Here is a 20,982-nt window from a genome sequence, read left to right as displayed (position 1 = left end):
CAAAATCTGTGAAAGGGTCCCTTTATTATTAATTCTAAGAATGTAAACAACTACTTTTTTCGTGAAAATTGGTACAAGCCATTAGCAGACAAAATAACCTTCATTACAAAAAATAATTCAAAATCATTCTACATACAAACAATGAATCTATATAATTATTGAAAAAGAACAAATTAAAAAACAATATCTTAATATAATATTTGCAAAAAAACAAATTAAAAAACAATAACGTAACATAATATTTGCAAATTCCAACAAATTCCAAAACAAACATCCCCAGTTAGGCACTCACATGACACTTCCTGGACAGTGAAAGGCAGGAAGCAGGGTGACTGTGATGCATTCATTCTGGAATATTAACAATAAATAAAAATAATTAATACACATCTGACCCAGATTGGGACTTGGGTCTACATAATGTCAAGAAAAACATTCTGAACAAGTTTCATCAAGATTGGATAAAAATATGTAGACTCTAGAGTAATGAAGAGCTAAATTTTGATAACTGATAACATAGAACAGGAGAGAACAGATGCCAGACAGAGTGACCGCAATACATTGTAGGTCATCATGAGAACTTCCTTCTAAATTGGGCTAAAAAGGCTCAATAAGCTTTTTCAGATGTCTTTGTTCATTCACATTTAATCAAATCTCAATGAAACTTCACATATATGGGGTCCATTAATAATGACGGTTATTATTTGTGTCCAATACCTTTACATTAAAAATTATAAACACAAAAAACAATACAGAAACTGTGATATGCTGAAATATTACAATTGCAACATAAACATGTTTTATAATCGATTCTTTTTTCTTCAATTGGTAGATTGAGACAAAAAACATTTTCCTGACTTTAATGATTTTGAAAAACGTTTATTAAGACTCGCTAAATTTTGATAACTGATAACATAGAACAGGAGAGAACAGATGCCAGACAGAGTGACCGCAATACATTGTAGGTCATCATGAGAACTTCCTTCTAAATTGGGCTAAAAAGGCTCAATAAGCTTTTTCAGATGTCTTTGTTCATTCACATTTAATCAAATCTCCATGAAACTTCACATATATGGGGTCCATTAATAATGACGGTTATTATTTGTGTCCAATACCTTTACATTAAAAATTATAAACACAAAAAACAATACAGAAACTGTGATATGCTGAAATATTACAATTGCAACATAAACAAGTTTTATAATCGATTCTTTTTTCTTCAATTGGTAGATTGAGACAAAAAACATTTTCCTGACTTTAATGATTTTGAAAAACGTTTATTAAGACTCGCTAAATTTTGATAACTGATAACATAGAACAGGAGAGAACAGATGCCAGACAGAGTGACCGCAATACATTGTAGGTCATCATGAGAACTTCCTTCTAAATTGGGCTAAAAAGGCTCAATAAGCTTTTTCAGATGTCTTTGTTCATTCACATTTAATCAAATCTCAATGAAACTTCACATATATGGGGTCCATTAATAATGACGGTTATTATTTGTGTCCAATACCTTTACATTAAAAATTATAAACACAAAAAACAATACAGAAACTGTGATATGCTGAAATATTACAATTGCAACATAAACAAGTTTTATAATCGATTCTTTTTTCTTCAATTGGTAGATTGAGACAAAAAACATTTTCCTGACTTAAATGATTTTGAAAAACGTTTATTAAGACTCACTGAACTCCAGAATGAGCATTCATTTTGATGTGCACTTTGCATATTAACTAATGGGTCAACTGAAATATACACAATGCTGCACATGGTTTACACAACTAATGCACAGAATACCTTACTCACATGGTCATATAGTGGTTCTGGTATTTCTATTGTTGTTGGTGTGTTGATTGGCAGACATTTCTGAAAAGTTAAAAATTTCCAACTTAAATTAAATTAAATTTACAATTTTATGTAATATATTGTGGAGTAGACAAATGTTTTTAGGAAATATATAATTAATGTCGATTATTAGATTTATGATATAAAAGAAACATGGAAAAATACTTATTAGTGTGGTACGATTGAGAAGCATTGTGCGAAAATAGGTACTATGCTATTTGCAGCCAGCAAAGCTCCAGACCAGCCTGCATATTTGTGCAGTCTAGTCAAGAGCTTCTCTGTTTGCTACAAATTCATGCAAGGTTTCTTGGTCTCAATAGCCAACATTATGACAGAAGCATATATTGAGCTACACTGTTCTGATTTGTCCTAAAGGCCATTTTCCAACCATGCGGCTCATTTAGGCAAAGGTCAAATGAAAGGCATGTGAATGATACTACCAAAATAAATACTATACTAAATAAAAGTAATGTTAGTGTAAAGCATTAATTCTTTTTTGTAACATTGTATCATAATATGAATTTGTCATAACATTTTTAATAAGACAAACTCCTTATGTATTATAAAATTGAGTATCATTCTGGGAAGAGTGGGCTAAATGCATATGAAAGTGATCACTTTGCCTTTTGATTGTGTTTATTGTGTAAAAGGGAGTCTCTTATTAGTGAGAAACTCAATTACAGCACATTAAATTTCCTGATAAGCCTGTATTAAATGCAGAGGCTTATCTGGGACGACACTTCATGCACATGCATTAAGCCCTGTTTTCCCAGAGCGCCACTCAATTATTATCTGTTATGTGTAACATCAAGCTGAGCTTACAATGTATGGCTTCAGATGGCAATACTTTCGACTTGCTAGCAGCAGGGCTTCTGTTACTTCAGAACAATACAAAAACACTCCAGTGCTGAAATGAACACACCAAAATACCACAACTGCTAAAGAAACATATTTCTAATTTGTATGTGATGAGAAAGTAACAATACATTATTATAATTCAAACATAAGTAACCATTAAAATGGAACAATTGCTTGTTTTGGGTTTTAAAAATTGTTGTTTTATATTAAAAATTTAAGAAAATTCCACAAACTCTTACTTAGATTTTAGTCGACGAAAGAATAATGGCTCCCCCAATCCAACTGTGTGATCTACAAATAAAAATTTGAGTTAAAAAATGAAAGATTAAAAAAAAATAAAAATTACATTTTTTTTTCCCCATAAATTTTCAATTAAAAGATTTAATACATTTATATATGACTAGTATATAAATAGTGTAACTACAGATTACAAAAAGATTTTCCTCTGTACATGTACATATTTACCCTCATGTAAATGAGACAAAAGGTAAACTGTTGACTGCAAATTTTTGCTATCAAATCTATCCAATGACACTCTGTCATACTCTTTCATACGTCCTCCAAAACAACTCATGATCTGAAAATATCAAAATATATTGTAAGAACATGTACAGGAATATGATTCTAAAAAACGATCATTGACAATATATTAAAATTGCTGTGGTGTTAACATTTACATCTTCATCATGTTTAGAATATGCTTTTTTATTGTACAATAAATCTATCATCAGTAAAACAGAAAGAGGTTCCAGATTATATTTTTTAGACATATGTTTCGGTTGTCCCATAAAATGTGACTACCATTAATTACCAGCCCTGAAGTTAAGTCTTAATAAGAAAATAACAGGAAAACAGACATGGTAGATGACAGCAGACTTGGTCATGCTTACAAATTGCATGCCTAAAGTTAATAAAAAAAAATACTCCTGTTTTTGTTTCGTTATATTTAAAAAAAGGTTACTGTCAAACTATTTTTGGTTCGAGGTAGTTTTTACCTAAAAAGAAATCTTCCTGAATGGCAAACACTCAACTGCAAGATCACCAATATATGAGTCTCGTTCTAAGAAAACTGGGCATAATGCATGTGCATAAAGTGTCGTTCCAGATTAGCCTGTGCAGTCCGCACAGGCTAATCAGGGACGAAACTTTCCGCCTTAATTGGATTTTTGCTAAGAAGAGACTTCATTTAAATGAAAAATGTCATAAAAGCGGAAAGTGTCATCCATGATTAGCCTGTGCAGACTGCACAGGCTAATCTGGGACTACACTTTATGCACGTGCATTATGCCCAGTTTTCCCAGAACACGTCTTGTATTATAATGCAATGTTTCAAGTTGGCTGCATGGCTGATTGAAACACACATGTGTTTAAATAACAAATAATTCATTAAAAAATTAATTTCAATCGTTTCTTTTGTGAAAAGGTTCAATTCTTTGCATACCATTGAAAGAAAGTGTCCTTTATATGTGTGTTTAAAGATTAACTACACCACAAGGATACAGATGAACAGTACAGTACACAACCTACATGCAACAACATTTAAATTTGACACTGTGTTGTTTTATCGTGTATTTCAATTCATCTTTATTTTTTAAGGTGAAAGTCGTTTTTGTTTTGTCAAAACCTCTACTTACTCTTCACTCTTCCAAAATGTGTTGAATAAACCGTAATTACTCTAAGTTTTCGGACACTCTAAGTTTTCGGACTACCCTTTTTCAGCCAAAATAATTATTTTTCGTAACTCTATATTTTCGGAAGTACAGGTTCTCATCCATAATTAATGACTCCAATTTTTCGAACAGTATATTTTACAGCGCTATTTTACTAGATTTCTGCCATGTTTTCGCTTATCAGGGACTCTTCGATCATTGAGTTTTACAACCAGATTAAGTTCATAAAACCTGGCATAGAATGCCCCAAGAGCCATGGACCATTACAATTACATTATTGGGTAGATTACCATGTATACCGGTAATAAACATTAGTTTCGACCAACAGAAATGATATAGTATTCAGGAAGCAATATGGTTGTTGTTTTTTATAATGTTTCTATATACCATTTCAGGCGAGAGATTGCAAATAAGTGAAGTTGAATCTTTATTTAAAGCCGAGAAAGGAGAGTACAACACAATAAAATTATATCACATTTATTAATTGGTTTTATTTCAATATAATAATTGACAAACAAACATAACATATATGTCTCTAAATTTTCAGACACACATACTTTTTGAATATTTTTCGTATCTAAATTTTCGGACACGAAAAAAATAATTATTTTAAGTGTCTGAAAACTTAGAGTAATTACAGTAATGGACCAGCTTAACAATTTGAAGTAATTATTCTGCAACTAAATATTTTTTTGTATTGAAGAGAGGTAGAACAACAAAGATAAACACAATAAACACTTGATTCGGTTTTTATTCACAGTTATTAAATGTCTGATAAAAAAAATAACAAAATGTCTTCAGACATATCCATTTCATCATTTTCAGTGTCTGTGTCACTGACATCCAGGTCTGACATTCAGGTACGCTTTTAAAGGCCGTCTGGAAAAAATAACGTTATAGCACTGGTGATTAAAATTTTCCACACAAACACCTGTAATAAAGGAGATGAAATTTCAATTTCAAACTAATAATCTTACCTATATACTAGAAGTAGAACGTGTAGAACAAGAAGGCGACTTTTCTGACCAAATGTCTGAGTCTTCTGAATCTGAAACAACCCTTGAAGCTGAGGTGCTACTGCTACCTGACGCCACATTTGGTTTGCCGCCAAAAATTCCCATCTTCTGCCTCGATGGCCTGCATACCTAAATAGAAGTATGATACATATTTGAAATTGGTATCAAGATTTATTCCTTGACAGATAAACTATACGTGTAAGTTAAAACATGAAATTTAATTGTACGGTTCAAAAATTGTTTTTTTACTAAATTAATGATATACACATACCAACCAGTCAGCAAGAACAGGTTCAGGATTAAACTCCTCAATACTAGGAGACTGTTACTGACATGATTTTGAAGCTGGGTTCCCACTGCTGATCAGATCAACTCGATCAAGCTGATTAAGCGGTCGTGTACTGGTCTGGTTCGGTCGGCATGAGTGGTTGGGGGCAGTCCGGTAGGTCGGCATTGGTCGGGCTTCCATTTTTTGATATGTCAAAAAATATCTAGTAGCGGTCGAGTAAGAAATGGATTGAGAAGTGCTCGGGAAGTGGTCGTGTATTAGTCGAGTAGAAGATTGAGTTGATCGTGAAGCAATCGTGTGGCGATCGGATTGACATCTTTTACACGATCTGTACCCAATCCACTCTACCTCTACCAGAGTTATTTTAGATGGCAGCACGATCCACTCGACCTCTATTCGATTTGATGTACAGATTTGCTAGACTGCTACCCGACGGCTACTCGACCATACACGATCATTTTGAGAAAACACATTTCCTCGATTAGATATAAATTATACGAGTAGAATTAAATTGCAACGTCCTGACCTTCATCATTGCAAATGGCGGACATATTGTAACATTCAACCCGCGTTCAATTCAAAGCTGGCGATTCAAATTACAAGCAAGTGTCATTCACTAATGGAGAAAGCATGAACTGGATTTAACAAACACTTGATAAGGTTTGTTAATCCAGATAACAACAAGGACAATTTGGATTATTAAAGTTAAACAGGTAAGGCATTATTAAGTGCACATATTTCGGACATGTATAGTATTCGGATAAACAGTAGTAGATTTACTAGATCTTCAGAAAATCTTTCAGAAAAAAGGAGGTCACTTCTCCCTATTTTTAAGGCCTAGGGTAGTCTCTCAGGGTTCCCTCTGGGCTTTCAAAAGTTGTCGCCACTTACTTTCGCCAAATTTAAAAAGTTGTCGCCACACTGGGGCTACATTTGGGCAATGAAGATCATGTTATTATAATACAAACAAAAACTGAGCATTTACAGTATGTTAAAGGAATTGATTTAATAACAGTAGTATTAATAATAACAACACATTTAACATTGTTAATTAAATAAAGGCACATTCAATCAGTTGTAACTCTTGTTGATTGACACCTTCTTAGCAGCCTGAATATGTTGCCACAGTTTTGGTGCTTCAGAAGCTTTATGGTATTCTGAAAATACAAAAAGGGAAATATAATATTAATATAATACTAATCAATGAATGTGAAGTATATAAATAATATAAATGTGTGCTAGCATATGATCTACTACATAGAGCCCTTAACACAACAGTCAAATAAAATAAGCATTTGTGTATATCAAATGTCAAATTGATTTCCATGTGCTAAACTATGTTTACCTTTTTTTTTAAGGTACATCCGGTAGTGAATGAATTGATAAGTGTTGAGGATATAAAGAGTTCACACAGCATAGATTGTGTGTTGGAAATCATATTGAAGGAAATGAAATTCTGATAAACAACTGTCTTTGTTTGGTTTTTGTTTGTTAGCTGGTGAATAATAGCGGTGGGAACGTTTGCATTTTGAATGAGTCTCAAAATAAGCAGCATCTAATGTTCACTTTCTAAAAGTCGTTTTACACTCTGAACTTGCCATTTTGACGAGTGAAACAGCAATATGTCACCGTTTAAATAGAACCAATAGATGTAAAATGTTTTACTATTTTCTATAATTACACCGATTTTTCTAAAAACAATCGATACTTACCTTTTTGATTGTCATTGTTGTCAATTTAACGGTCTTGAATCTGCTTCGAACACTGTGACAAACACTTCACATTTAAGCGCAAAGTCGGTATATTTCAATATTGCCTTATCTCTGAAGCAATAAAACTGCCGACCAATTAAGATAACTTGCAACAACACCCCAGATAATCGCAATTATCACCATAACATGCCACTTTGCGGTAGTCAGCACCACGCTCCATTGATTACAGCTGTATCGCTTACACCATGGAAATCTATAGTATTACGACTGCCGTAAAGCGGCTGGTAAACACAGCGTCTTTTGTCATTTTAAGAAAATATGAACGCAGAAAAATGCCGATTTTTTTAAAATCGCCATTTACGAAATTTTGTCGCCAGATTTTTTATTTTGTCGCAATTGGCGCCAATGGCGATCGACAGCGGGAACCCTGTCTCTGCGAAACGTAACTTAGAAATTGATGAAAATGAATCTGATCAGAAAACAAAAAAACAAGGGACAAAATTGTCACAAAACCAGGTTTTCATTGTGAAAAAAAAATATGATAAAGGGAGAAAACTGAAACTGAACTTTTGAAATGAACAAACAAAATTAACCCCCTTTGTAAGTTTGTTTTTAAAAAAAATCTATTTTTAGTCGTGGCGACCTTGACATTGGAGATATTGACGTGATTCTTTCGTGCGACACACCGTCCCATGATGGTGAACAAATGTGCCAAATGATTTTAAAATCTCACAATGAATGACATAGTTATGGCCAGGACAAGCTCATTTATGGCCATTTTTTACCTTTGAACTCAAAGTGTGACCTTGACCTTGGAGATATCGACGTAATTATTTCGCGCGACACACCGTCCAATGATGGTGAACAAATGTGCCAAATGATTTTAAAATCCGACAATGAACGACATAGTTATGGCCCGGACAAGCTTGTTCCGCCCGCCCGCCAGCCCGCCTTCGCCAATCTAATAACCAGTTTTTTCCTTCGGAAAACCTGGTTAAAAACCAAAGCAATTGAAACACCGCATTGTGCGATTCATTGACATTGATGACTTTTTGTTGTTGAATATTTTAATTGCTTGTGAATAAAGCAAAACAAAATTTATCCCTTGTATGATATATCTAGTTACTTTCGCAGATGTACAGTTACCCAAAATGGATGGGAAGAGTTTGTGATCATTTACACAGTTGACATTCCCTTAACATCACCATTTAAGTTGTTTGGACTTTCAACATTTCTGATTGGGACTTCCATAAGTAAAGGGTAGGAAGTCAGGACTTCCAAAATTTATTTCTTAGTGCAAGCCCTGATGCATTAAACTTTTCAACAAATTGTGCAGCAAACAAAGATTCCAATATCAGAGGGTGGGGATTTTTTCATGGCTCTTAGTAAATTTTTCTCTCATAAAACCCGATTATATATATTTATTTGAATATATTGGGCTCCTGGGCCGATATACTATCCAGGGTACTTTACTTCCACCTGTGGACGAACCGTTAGTTATTAGCGAAGGTTATGTAAAAGGTGGCGCTGATGCTGTGCAAGAGATAAGTGTGAAAGTCACCGCAATAAGCAACGCTTACACGTCAATTATTTCGATTCTAACACGATTTCATTAATAAGTTCTCTGCTATTTAATGATTATAAATGAGAAATATATTAACCTAACATTTTTCACTTTTCCACGTGACGTCACCACAGCAATAAACATCAAATGACGAAGTCTTCATTCATAAACAGTGCGATGACAATCAAAGTGACGTCATACTTACCTCTAAATATAAACAAATATTTTGCTTATTGATTCAAATAAAAGGGAAATAAGCAGATGCATTATTCGAGATATAGTCACAATAAATACAGAGACAAATTTTAGATTTTTTAAGTCGTAAATTTGATCATTTTTATCTATTTTATCATAATGATCAATCAAGAGACGCCGATTATTTACTAAGAAAATTTCCAGTAGCAAGTCGGATATTGCGCGCGCTGATACCAAACTTTTCAAAACAACAACCTGTACAGTCAAATACTCGTGTTACCGTATAGCTTGCCTCAAGCAAGCCTATGGCTTGCTCTTCGAGCCCGCTATTACAAATATGACATTATAACCAAAATGAGGGTGTGGCCGAAATTATAGGGTTGGGTGAATACAGAATAGATAGGAAAGAAGGCAAGGTTAATCGACATTGTTAGCATTAACTGAATAAGGAAATAATAAATTGCAAAATAAATGTTACTTCAGCACATATATTTAAAATTAACATATTTTATAATGCAATCATATATCTTACTCGTATATGGCTGTGAACACATTAGCTAAAGAATTATATTCGAAGATCATGTTAAACTTTAAAGCAAAAAACATTCACTCCGATTAGTCGCATAAAATATATGAATTATAATAATCGCAAGGACAGGTTACACACTACGAGAATTTTAAGTTGTTGACCGAACGAAGAATTCATTTTACCGCTAGAATCAATCTCTATATAATCCATTTGCATCATAAGTATTTTAGACATCTGTCGCTTTGACAAGCTCTTTTTATTGTAATTTTACATTTACATAGTGTGAACAATCTGCATATGGATTGACTTGAGACAGTTTGTCTCTACGTGGATAAGGTCATTCCTGAACAACCGCAGGTAAAGGGTTGCGGTTGAAGGTCAAATCTCCGATAAATTGCACGTGTTATCCGGTGTCCCACAGGGTTTTGTTGTTTTACCCTGTCTGTTTCTGGCATACATCAATGACCTGCCAGAAACTGTCAAAAGTAAGACAAGGTTATTTGCGGATGACACAATAGTCTACCTAATAATTCTGGGACAGACAGACGCAAACCGACTTCAAGAGGACGTACAGAGACTTGAATGCTGGGAGCGGGACTGGGCTATGGAGTTCAACCCGGACAAGTGTGAGATGCTAAGGATCACCCGTAAAAAGAATCCATCGTCTTCCAATATACACTACATGATTAAACCCTAAAATCCACCGAAACTGCTAAGTACATTGGAGCAACTATTTCAAAAGATTTAAATTTGACCCATCACATTAATAAGATGACCTCCAAGGCAAAAAACTCTCCAAGATTCATACAGAGAAACATCAAAACTCAAAATAAGAAAATAAAAACCACAGCCTACTTCACATATGTTAGACCCCAACTAGAATATTGCTCTGTAATTTGGCACCCTTGGCAGAAATAAAGAAAGTGTCCAAAGAGCTGCGGCTAGATATGTTTGTAACAACTATAACTTCCAAAGTAACGTAACCCATATGTTAAATGATCTCGGTTGGCCCACCCTAGAAAGCCGCAGACTCCAAACCTCACTCATCTTAATACTCTATAAAATTCAGTATAACCTTGTTTACGTTGACCATGACCACCTCACCCCTACCCGTAACTTGAACTTTCTGATCCCTCATTCCCGTACCCAGTACAACCAAAACTCCTTCTTCCCCAGAACCCTAAGGCATTGGAATAGTCTCTCATGACAGGTCAAGTCCAGTCCCAGACTAGATATATTCAAAGATAGGCTGGTGACAGCTACAACCTAGCCACCTAACTATGTTTTTAATCTTGCACACTTTGAACTTTCATCTTTTAACCTGCACTAATATCTTATTTTTAACACAGTTTTCTTGACAGCGCCTCCCAGTTATGGTCAGAATTGATTGCTCGAGAGTTACACGTAGACGTAGTTAGGAGTAAGCTGCACAAGCATTTGCATATGTCTATCTGTACGTTGTATATTGGCCCTCTTAATGAATACATAATTTCACAATTTTGGAAGAGAACAAATACAAACTAAACACGCATGTGTTACATATCAATCTATAGGTAAATGTGTACTCTTGGACATAACAACGAAAACTGCATTTAAATCGGCATTGTTTTGACAAAATACTGGCTAGACTTAATTAGCTCCCTGTAGTAATCTGTATGATGTACAATTGTTCTCATAATATCGGCCCTTCTGATTGGTGCTAAGGTTGGTAACTATGCGCATGTGCTTGTTCTAAAAAAAGTATCTTAATAGAAAAATGAAACTCGTGCTCACCCAAGCAAAAAAAAAAAGATGTGAATGAATCGGTCTAACAAATCGTAAACAAATTAGTGATTTCTTCACGATTTGGTACCGATTGAAATCACATGCAAATGAGCTAATGAATCGCCAATCAATCGTAAACAAATCGTGCTAATAAATCGGGATAAAATCAACTAAATAATGAATCGGTATTAAATCGGGTCTATTGAATTGGTACCAAATCGCTAACAAATCGTAAATAAATCGGTATCAACATGTAAACAAATCAGTAACAAATCGGTCTAATGAATCGGTACCAAATCGGACTTATAAATCGGTACAAAATCAGTCTAATGAATCGGTATCAAATCGGACTAATGGATCGGTACCAAATAAGTCTAATGAATCGGTATCAAATCGGACTAATAAATCGGTACCAAATTGAATTTTAACATTGCATATAAATATACATCTTTTAATATTATAATCATTCCGTAAATAATATAATCTGTTGATTAATGCACATGCGACAGAAAACAATCATTACTAGCCTGTACGAAATGATCCGTCCGGAATCGAGACGGAATTTTATTGACAGTTCCGCCTGGAAAATTGTTGATTCCGCCCGGAATATAGTGGTTACAAGAAAGAATGTTTTCCAGGCGGAAACGAGGCGGAAACGGGGCGGAAATGGGGCGGAATTTGGGGCGAAATATGCTAATGAGGCGGAAAAGATTTCCGGGCGGAAATTATTTTTGCATGCTGACAAAGGGGGTTTTGGGGCGGAATATGCTAATGAGGCGGAAAAGATTTCCGGGCGTAAATTAGACTGGGATGGAAATTTCCAGGCGGAATTTATTTCCGGGCGGAAATGACAGGAGAATATGCGAAAGATTCCGAGGGGGTGGTATTATGAACTACTCCGGTTACATACATAGCTCCTTAAGCTGCTGATGGATTGACGGACATTAAGTGGTCACACAAGCTAAAAAACTTTTTAAAAATAACAAAAACAACATGTACCCTTCAATCTTTTTCCAGATACAGTCAGTCATAAAACAAACATTTTTTGCAGATGACACAACATACTCCATTGATGGAACAATTAACTCATTCACTGCTTTAATAAACGCAATACAAGACTTTAGTGAAATATCTGGCTTAAAACTAAATACCCAAAAATCAACAGTTATGCGTGTTAATGGTTCACTAAAACATTCACTAATTAAATTTAAGGAATACAAAATCTTTATCTGCATGGACCTCTGATGGATCTGAAACACTTGGTTTCTATTTAACAAATGACAAAAATCTTGATTATATGGCAAAAACATTCAATAAGATATAGACACCTTTTACTGCATTATGTCTTTTATATAATATGAAATTACTGCAAATATTATAAACTGGCTTGAGCATTCATTTTAAATGTTATAGGTAAACCACCTGCCAAAACAGATATTACTCTAAAACAATATAACTATAATAAACACAGCATAATATAAGAAAACAATACAAAGTAAATATTCTAAGAAACAAATCTGTTTAGTAGTTCGGAGCATTTAAAAAAGTTCCGTCACTGAATCGCCCTTTTTTACACACTGAATGTTGACTTCCACATTTTACTTAATTATTTAAGAATGTTCATCAAAATTAGATTAATTCATCATATTATTAAAACTTCAAATTGAAAAAGTCCAATCATTGCTTTGAAACTGCATTTCAAATTTTCAAGCCAGTAACAGGTCTTGCAAACACCGCGCTGTTATTTTCATATAACTGACACACAAGAGTTTGTCTTATCAGGCTGTAGTATCATATTACTCCATATTACTCATGCATTCTTTGTTTACAATTAACTATGGGAATGTCTTTAAACAAAACACTACTGATAAACAGGGATAAATGTACTGCATAAAATTTTCACAACAATTTTCAACTTGCATACAGCCCTTAAACAAATTTGCTCTACGACCCTTAATTCATAGATATTTTAAATACATAGTAGATTTACATGTACTTTAAATGTTGTAAGGTAAATTATCATAACAAAGTGATTTAATTATAAGGTCTCATAAAAATAAGCCTGAGCCAAAATATATACAAATTTCATTCAGAACAGTATTTATCTTAATTAATTATTTTTCTCCAAATTTTAAGGAGTGAAAACTTGCAGCTGAATTTGTGGATTAGTCCTTTTTTTTTCAGAGTCATTCCAGCCTTAAATTTGTGTCATTTCAAGCTCATTTCAGCCTTTTTTTTCATGGGCTAACTATTGTATGAATTGAATATTAATGTTGTTTACCTTGTGTATGGCAAATGTTTCCTACAATAACCATTTCGAAACTGAAATCAGAACTCTGTTTTTAAAATATCTTAAGTCCCATTTTGAAATTTTTTATCAATAGTTTTCCAAGTCCAACATTGAATTGTATTGTAGATGCGTCAGACATTATTGAAATGTGTGTATGTGTTGATGTTGACAACAAAGTTTGTTTTTCTGTTGAACCAAACAAGTACGAGAAAAATTTGTAGACCTGTATGATACCGGTATTAAAATGGCTGAGTGCAATGTTTTTTGTTTTACTTTAATTGACATCTGCAATTAAAAAGAGTCCATTGAATGATTGAAAAAAAAAGATTTACTTTCAAAATAAGACTATTGTCATAGCCTGGAAGTCCGCATCTATTGTCCTAGCCTGGAAGTCCGCATCAGCTTTTCTGCTTGACAATGAAAAAAATTACACCAGCTAGCATTTAGTCAATTTATGCATTATTTAAGAAAAAATAAATATGTCCTTCAAGATTTGTGCATATAATTTAAATCATGAGTGCGTAGAATGCACTTACAAGTAAGTGATTTCATTTGCACATCAAAACTATTGCCCATATTTTATTCCGCGATAAAATATAGGGAGACATATATTATTTTGATTCCAACCAAGATGATACAGCACTCTTGTTCATCTTTCAGAACATCAAGACATATTTGAATTGAGCATCATTTGAGTACAATGAATCGTTAATGAATGGTATTGATAAAAATATATGTTTCTAATGAATGTATTGAAATCAGTGTATTATAATGTCAAGTATAATGAATCGGCAATAAATGGTACTAATGACAATTTCTATTTCATATCAATCGTAAACAAATCGTATTTATATAATGAATCGGTAATAAATCGTGGGCGGGACTTTCTTCATGGTGCACGATTTGTTAACGATTGATTTAATCAATCGTATTGTAATCATACTAATACATCGGAAAAGTACGATTTGTTCACGATTTGTTCGCGATTTTCATACAATTTATTGTTGATTTTTTTGGTTTGGGCATGTTGTTCTTAAAATATTTTTACATTTTATTAAAAAAAGCGGCATATACAATATCTGAGCAAGCTTCTAATTAACCATCAACAACGTAACATAATTGTGTGAACTACGTAATTTGATTATCATTGAAATACCCTGAAATAAACATACCTACTTTCCACTGAACACTGGAAATCATGAGAATGATCGTCGTAATAGTGAGCGATAACCATCAAATAAATTACAACTTCTAAAAATTGACAAAAACATAATTTCCAGCACTTCTTGAGTTTTTTTTCGGTAAAGTCACGATACTATGAGGAGAGCCGGTACTATGAGAATAAGGGATAGTGGTAATGATACATGCTACAATAATACTGAAAAAGATTCAGTTTTAGGGGTAATATGTCCCTAATGCTGCTTTGCACGCTCTACTATTCAGACATTTCACTAAAATAATGAGTTTTGTTGACAAAGACGTGGTGCTTACCAGTAATCTTTTTTTTGATATCCCTTATTCTACAGGGTCTGCTTTAGAGTTTAATTTTTGTTCTGTTGTTTTACCATTCTTTCATCTCTATGAGTGAGGATTCGAGTGGGGGAGGCTATTCGTTGATCATTCCATCAGGAAACTTGTGTGTACTCTTTTAAATAATTTCTGTTACTGTCAATGTCAAGGTAATGTTAGGTAAAAGGTCAAATGTTAGAAAGACTCTTTACTTAACTTTTACTAGGTGGTTGGCTGTACGTCAGAACCAGGCAGCTTATATGAAGGTGATGGTCAAGTCAAAGGTAAAAACAGCAATTTCTTGACAAAGCTCTGTGCTATATCTACGTGAAACCGGTTTGAAGGGTTAATTATTGTTTAAGATCAGTGACATCTGATGGCTGTATATGTAAATTTAAAACATACACTTAATCGCACTTCTAACGCAACACTGTTAACATTGTAACTTCTTAAAACGGCTCAAGAAATCAACATGATATTGTATGTATGTTGTTATCCGTTGTTATCCGAGGTCATCTTTGCATTCAAATCATTCATCCATGACGCGCTTACTTTTCAGGACACACATGGATGTATGTGTAAATTATTGAATTTTATTTTCTTATGGCATTCTGATCGAATTTGTTTTTAGTTTAAACACTAACTGATTAATCATTTTTGTGAGGATTTGCATATTGTTGTAAAGAAACGACCAAAGGCCATGCGCGCCCGTTGGGTCCTTCAACGCACTCATTATTTGAAATGTGTTAATTTTCCTCAGGTATTCATCAGATGGAATTGGTTTTCGATGAGCTACATGTGTTAACCTGTCATAAGAGCAATCAGTTGACATACATGATACTGAGAAAACTGACACCTGAATACTTTTTTGTGCAAGTGCAAGTTATTTTTAAGTAGCTATTTAATGGTGTACATGGAAAGAAAATATTTTTAGAATCTGTTTTTATGTGTTGTTTAAATACCGGTACTTGATTAATGTCGGATATGCATTTAAATTTGATTTCAATTAGATATTATATAATTAGTTATGACCGACAGATACACATAACAGTTTATTTACGTCTCACCTTTGCAAAAAATGACATATATATTCACAAAGCCACTCATAACAGAGTTAAGAGAGACGAACATTTTGAAATCCCTTAAATATAATTGTATGTGTATGTGCAAAATACAATTTATAAAAAGCAATATATACGGTGTGCAATTGAAACATAATCTTACTTCAAATATCACGACAGGCTCTGGCACTGGATTTATTGAAATGTTCATATGACAATACAAACGATAATTTTTGCGTTGTACTTAAGAAATTAGAACTAGAATTTACCAACTAAGCTATTTCTATTAAAACAATTCTTATGTTTGCATAATTCGGACATGTTATAGACGTATACGATGCGTTCAAATTTAAATGATATAACATAAAATTGAATAATCAAATTTATCAAATACTGTGATGATACACAAAACAATTTATGTCATCCTCTTTAATTGAAATAATTTTTAAAGAAATAGAATAAAACAAGACAGCTTAAATCACTAATAAAGGCAAAAGTAAAATTTACATTAATAAAATATAGCTAATTGAAACTTAAGCACACCCTCACATTGTTTATTAAATACATTCTTATTTCAGCTATTGACAAACATTCAAAACAAAATACATTCTACATGTATAAATATTATCACTAAGAGAAATTGCACAATCAATACATTTCATCAACTTAAATGTATATGAAGAGAAAATTACATAAAAATATAACATTTCAAAATATAAGTTTATTTAAAAACTAACAATATAAAATATATATGTATTACTATTATCACCAGAGAGAAATGGCACAATCAATACATTCAATCAATTTAATTGCATATCAACAGAACATTACGTAAAACATAACATTTCAAAATATAAGTTTATTTAAAAACTACTTTGTGGTTCAGAAAAAGAGATTTTGACAAGTTACTTTGCTATATAAGAGCATATCGAGTATTTGACCGCCTGGGTGCGGCCAGTTTTGACCCAAGGTCATGATTAAATGAAACTTAGTAAAGGGCGACAAAACCATGTTTCATACCATATCTGAACCTTGTGTTGTGGATGTGTTGTTTGCTAATTTCTATTATAAAAATGCTAATTTCTATTATTAAAAGAAAAAAAATATTTCTTAAAAGAGGGGCATTGCTTTTGTTATTTTTAACAAAGATTGAATATAATCGCACATGCACAACTTCATAATAAAAGGAACAATAACGGAACGTTTGAATGCTGTACATTTACAAGTTGAGGAGAACTTCTATGGACACATTTTCGTCTTCAAACAGACAGACAGACGTCCTTGGTGTTTCTAGTATATCCATCGTTAATGTATATGGGAGAGTAAATTGCCCTTGTATTGTACAAAGATGTTTATGTAAATAAAACATAGATCTAACATATTTTATAAAAAAATATCACAAATCAAACAGGAAATAAAGCTACAACAGTATAAGATAAAACTCAGTTAAGATAGTCGCATGGGCGTGGTGGATATAGGATGTCTGCCAAACATTCTCGAGATCGCTCCCAAAGGCCCTTAGTAATGATTCTAATCAGGAATCGGACTCGAAAGTGTCGTAATAAGTAAAAGGCTTTAGATGCAACCAAGCGTAAATAAACAGGTATATTCTTAACAATTGTAAGTAATCATTCAATACACTATATGCATTGAAAGCAGAAACTTGCACAGATTAAATTATTATACATCTATGGAAAAGACGTTAAGAGGAAACTTCACCATAACATGTTAATTTTAAAACGCTATGATTAATGACATATAATTAATACACGTTACAGGAATATACATTTACCTGGAAGAATGTATGCATTAAATCATTAAATGATAATTCAATTTGTAATAGTTTGGCTCTTGATTAGACAATGGTTTTAGAACCGCTATCCAGGTTCGCTATTTCTTTTTATTTGTGCATTAATTAACAATTCCGATCTTCTTTACTTTTCTATGGTCATTTTTGTCTACAAAATATTCAAGTACTTAACATCGGGGCAAAATTTACGATCATAAGCACGTTTTAAAGTGACAGTTCGCGGAATATATATATGGGCAGAATCGTAAGTAAGCGTGTTTTTATTGAGAATATCACTGACAAATCGGTTGAAATCGGTTGAAAACAAACAATATAGCGATTTTTATTTTGGGGTCGAGTACGGTAAAGTACAAAAACGACCTAATTAATATTCATGAGTCGACTCTTGATTTAAACTTAAACAAACAAAATTGCGGATACGGGCGAATTTAGCGGAGAGAAGGTAAGAACAAATGCAAATACATCTGTTACAGACGGAAACTGAGTAGCAACGCTACGTTTTTGCTAAATCTATGTTTTTATCTTCCATATGCTAATTATGTTTAGCGAGAGCTAAATAAAGATATAATTTGCATAACTCGCGACGCTGCAATGATTTTCGCCTATTGCATGTATTTATGATCATTTATATATTATTTTATCGATTCAAAACCGATTTTAACCAGGTTTTCGATGTCAACCTCGATAAAAATATATTTCAATGAATTTATGTAAAGTTTATTTCTCGATGTACGAATAAGATGCAAAACAACGATTTATTCAGCGAACTGTCACTTTAATGTATAACAACTTGTACACTGACATACAACAAACACAAGGTTAATTCACTTTAAAAAAGAAATAGTTGTTTTGCAATTTTCTTATAGCATTTTATTAAATATATTGACAACTTTAATCATTAAAACTAAATAACACATTAAAGCATAAAATAAACAGAATTATTTTATATTTGGAATATCTCAATATTTCATTATATGAAAAGGTGAAATTGAGTATGCCAATAAAGGTGATTTTTAAATATGGCCGTACATTTTCTTCAATTCTTACATCAAACTAAAAGTATTATATCTATATGCAAGCAGATGCTTAGGATAGTGCAGTTGAAGCGGACTACTGTGGGCGCTGACAAGTGTCAGCTGTAAATAAGATTTATCGTAGTGAAATAAATGCAAACTTTGTTTTATTTATATTCTTCGGCATTTTCAATAATCATTATTTCACTGATAATAAAAATTATTCCATCATCTTAATTGTGAGCATTTACAGCTGCCAAGAAACTGCCTCCATCCCACCTGCGTCCTCCAAATGAATGGTTAACTCCAATACTATTTTTTCACAATGTATTCTGACTTAATATTTAATCATGTATAATTAAGTTGTTATTTTAAAATCTTAACCATGTAAAATCATGTTCATATACTATTGAATTCACATATATGTAGCTGATATGGTGTTGTTGCAAGCAAACTTTGATGAAATCTTTTAGTACAAACGGGGAATAATCCTAGCTGTACACTTGGTGAAGAATGTCAAAAGATTGGCTGAGTGAGGATGTTTACTTGTTAGTGGTTACGCAGAAGCATAACGGAATCAAGTGGACACTTTGGAAGCAGTAGGGCGACCTCGACTTTGCCGAAATGGATCTCCCACCTAACAACCTTTGCTTACCTGTGTTAAGGTTTCTTTATCTGGTTCAAAATCATCACCAGTTAAGTCAACAATTTCAATAAGATCATCATAAGTTTCCAGCTTTTGCTTCACTTTGGCATCACTTTTAGTTGGACCTTCAGCATGTTCCTCAGCATGATTACCAGTTTTGTCAAGGTATTTAATTAATTCATCAACAGCTGTAATATTTTCATTTTCTCTTAAACTATAAACATTGTCTTTCATTTGCGTTTCGTAAACAACGGAAGTGCTTACTTTGTTTGTTTTATCTGTTTGATTTTCCAGTTCTGTTGTCATAATGATGTCTTTTTCAACCCTTTGAGCATCACATGTTTCCACAAAATCAATGATTTTTTGAGAGTTTTCTAATGTTAAGTATATGTCTGAATTTTCTGTTTCTAAACCATTGGTAGTGTCACTGTTTTTCTGCTGAGTAGACGTTTGCCCTTGACTTCTACTGTTGATGCTCCCATGTTCTTTTGTTTCATCTGATGGCTGCGACTCATATCCTGAAGTTGAAACATTTTATGCTTAGTTTACAATCATCTTACAATAAACAAGATGCCATGGACCCTAAGGCGCTCACCTTAGACCCTAAGGTACTAAACTATTCTGGCAAGGTGAAATTCAATATAACAAGAGGGCCTGAAAGGCCCAAAGTCGCTCAAATGAGATTCAAAGGAACTGACCTGTTATGTGCAGCCCTAGATGTTATTAGAACAAATGTTCTAACCAACTACCATGACTAGTGAAAACCCTGGCAGCCACGTTTTTCAACAGACCAGAAACTTTTAATGATGATTTTCATACACATCCAAGATATCATGTAAACAAATATTCTGACAAAGTTGCATGAAGATTCGTGATGCCATATAAGGAAAAAAACAGAAGTGGTCTTACTTATAGGTTTTTTTATTACGTGTGTTGTAAGTCAATTTACAATATTTGTCTATTTTACTTCATGTCTATTGAAAAGCCTAGTTTCGTGTTTATAATATTAGTTTTATTACTAAAAAACAATACAAAAATATTTTTGAGAGATTAATTCAGATAACATGAATGATTCCAACTTGTTTTTATTTTTCATTATCATTGTAATTGTTATCTAGATTTTTCTTTTTCATTTATACGAGTACTGTTGTCATGTTATTGGACGTGCGTTTAAAACTAAACCGCATAATGCGAAAACGGGTCTTATGTCA

At 33.1% G+C, this 20,982-nt stretch overlaps 2 protein-coding genes across 4 annotated transcripts in view; both read right to left on the bottom strand.

Annotated features, from left to right (window-relative positions):
• The window catches only part of LOC127880495 (uncharacterized), a 28,107-nt gene extending 18,325 nt beyond the window's left edge, over positions 1-9,782 (bottom strand). For all 3 annotated transcript variants that reach the window (XM_052427787.1, XM_052427788.1, XM_052427790.1), the window contains exons 1-6: positions 9,682-9,782; positions 3,169-3,280; positions 2,943-2,994; positions 2,668-2,752; positions 1,807-1,866; positions 293-348 (exon numbers count right to left, since the gene is read on the bottom strand). In XM_052427787.1, coding sequence (XP_052283747.1) covers positions 293-348; positions 1,807-1,866; positions 2,668-2,752; positions 2,943-2,994; positions 3,169-3,277 — 362 coding nt within the window. In that variant the 5' untranslated portion in view covers positions 3,278-3,280; positions 9,682-9,782. The remainder of the gene's footprint in view (positions 1-292; positions 349-1,806; positions 1,867-2,667; positions 2,753-2,942; positions 2,995-3,168; positions 3,281-9,681) is intronic.
• A 7,820-nt stretch (positions 9,783-17,602) lies between these two features.
• The window catches only part of LOC127880497 (transcriptional regulator ATRX-like), a 55,346-nt gene continuing 51,966 nt past the window's right edge, over positions 17,603-20,982 (bottom strand). The window contains exon 27 of the mRNA XM_052427793.1: positions 17,603-20,289. Coding sequence (XP_052283753.1) covers positions 19,763-20,289 — 527 coding nt within the window. The 3' untranslated portion in view covers positions 17,603-19,762. The remainder of the gene's footprint in view (positions 20,290-20,982) is intronic.

The sequence above is a fragment of the Dreissena polymorpha genome, chromosome 5, assembly GCF_020536995.1.
Source record: "Dreissena polymorpha isolate Duluth1 chromosome 5, UMN_Dpol_1.0, whole genome shotgun sequence".
Taxonomy (NCBI): Eukaryota; Metazoa; Mollusca; class Bivalvia; order Myida; family Dreissenidae; genus Dreissena; species Dreissena polymorpha.
The sequence above is the reverse complement of the archived record's forward strand: the minus strand, read 5'-3'. Positions and strand labels throughout refer to the sequence as shown.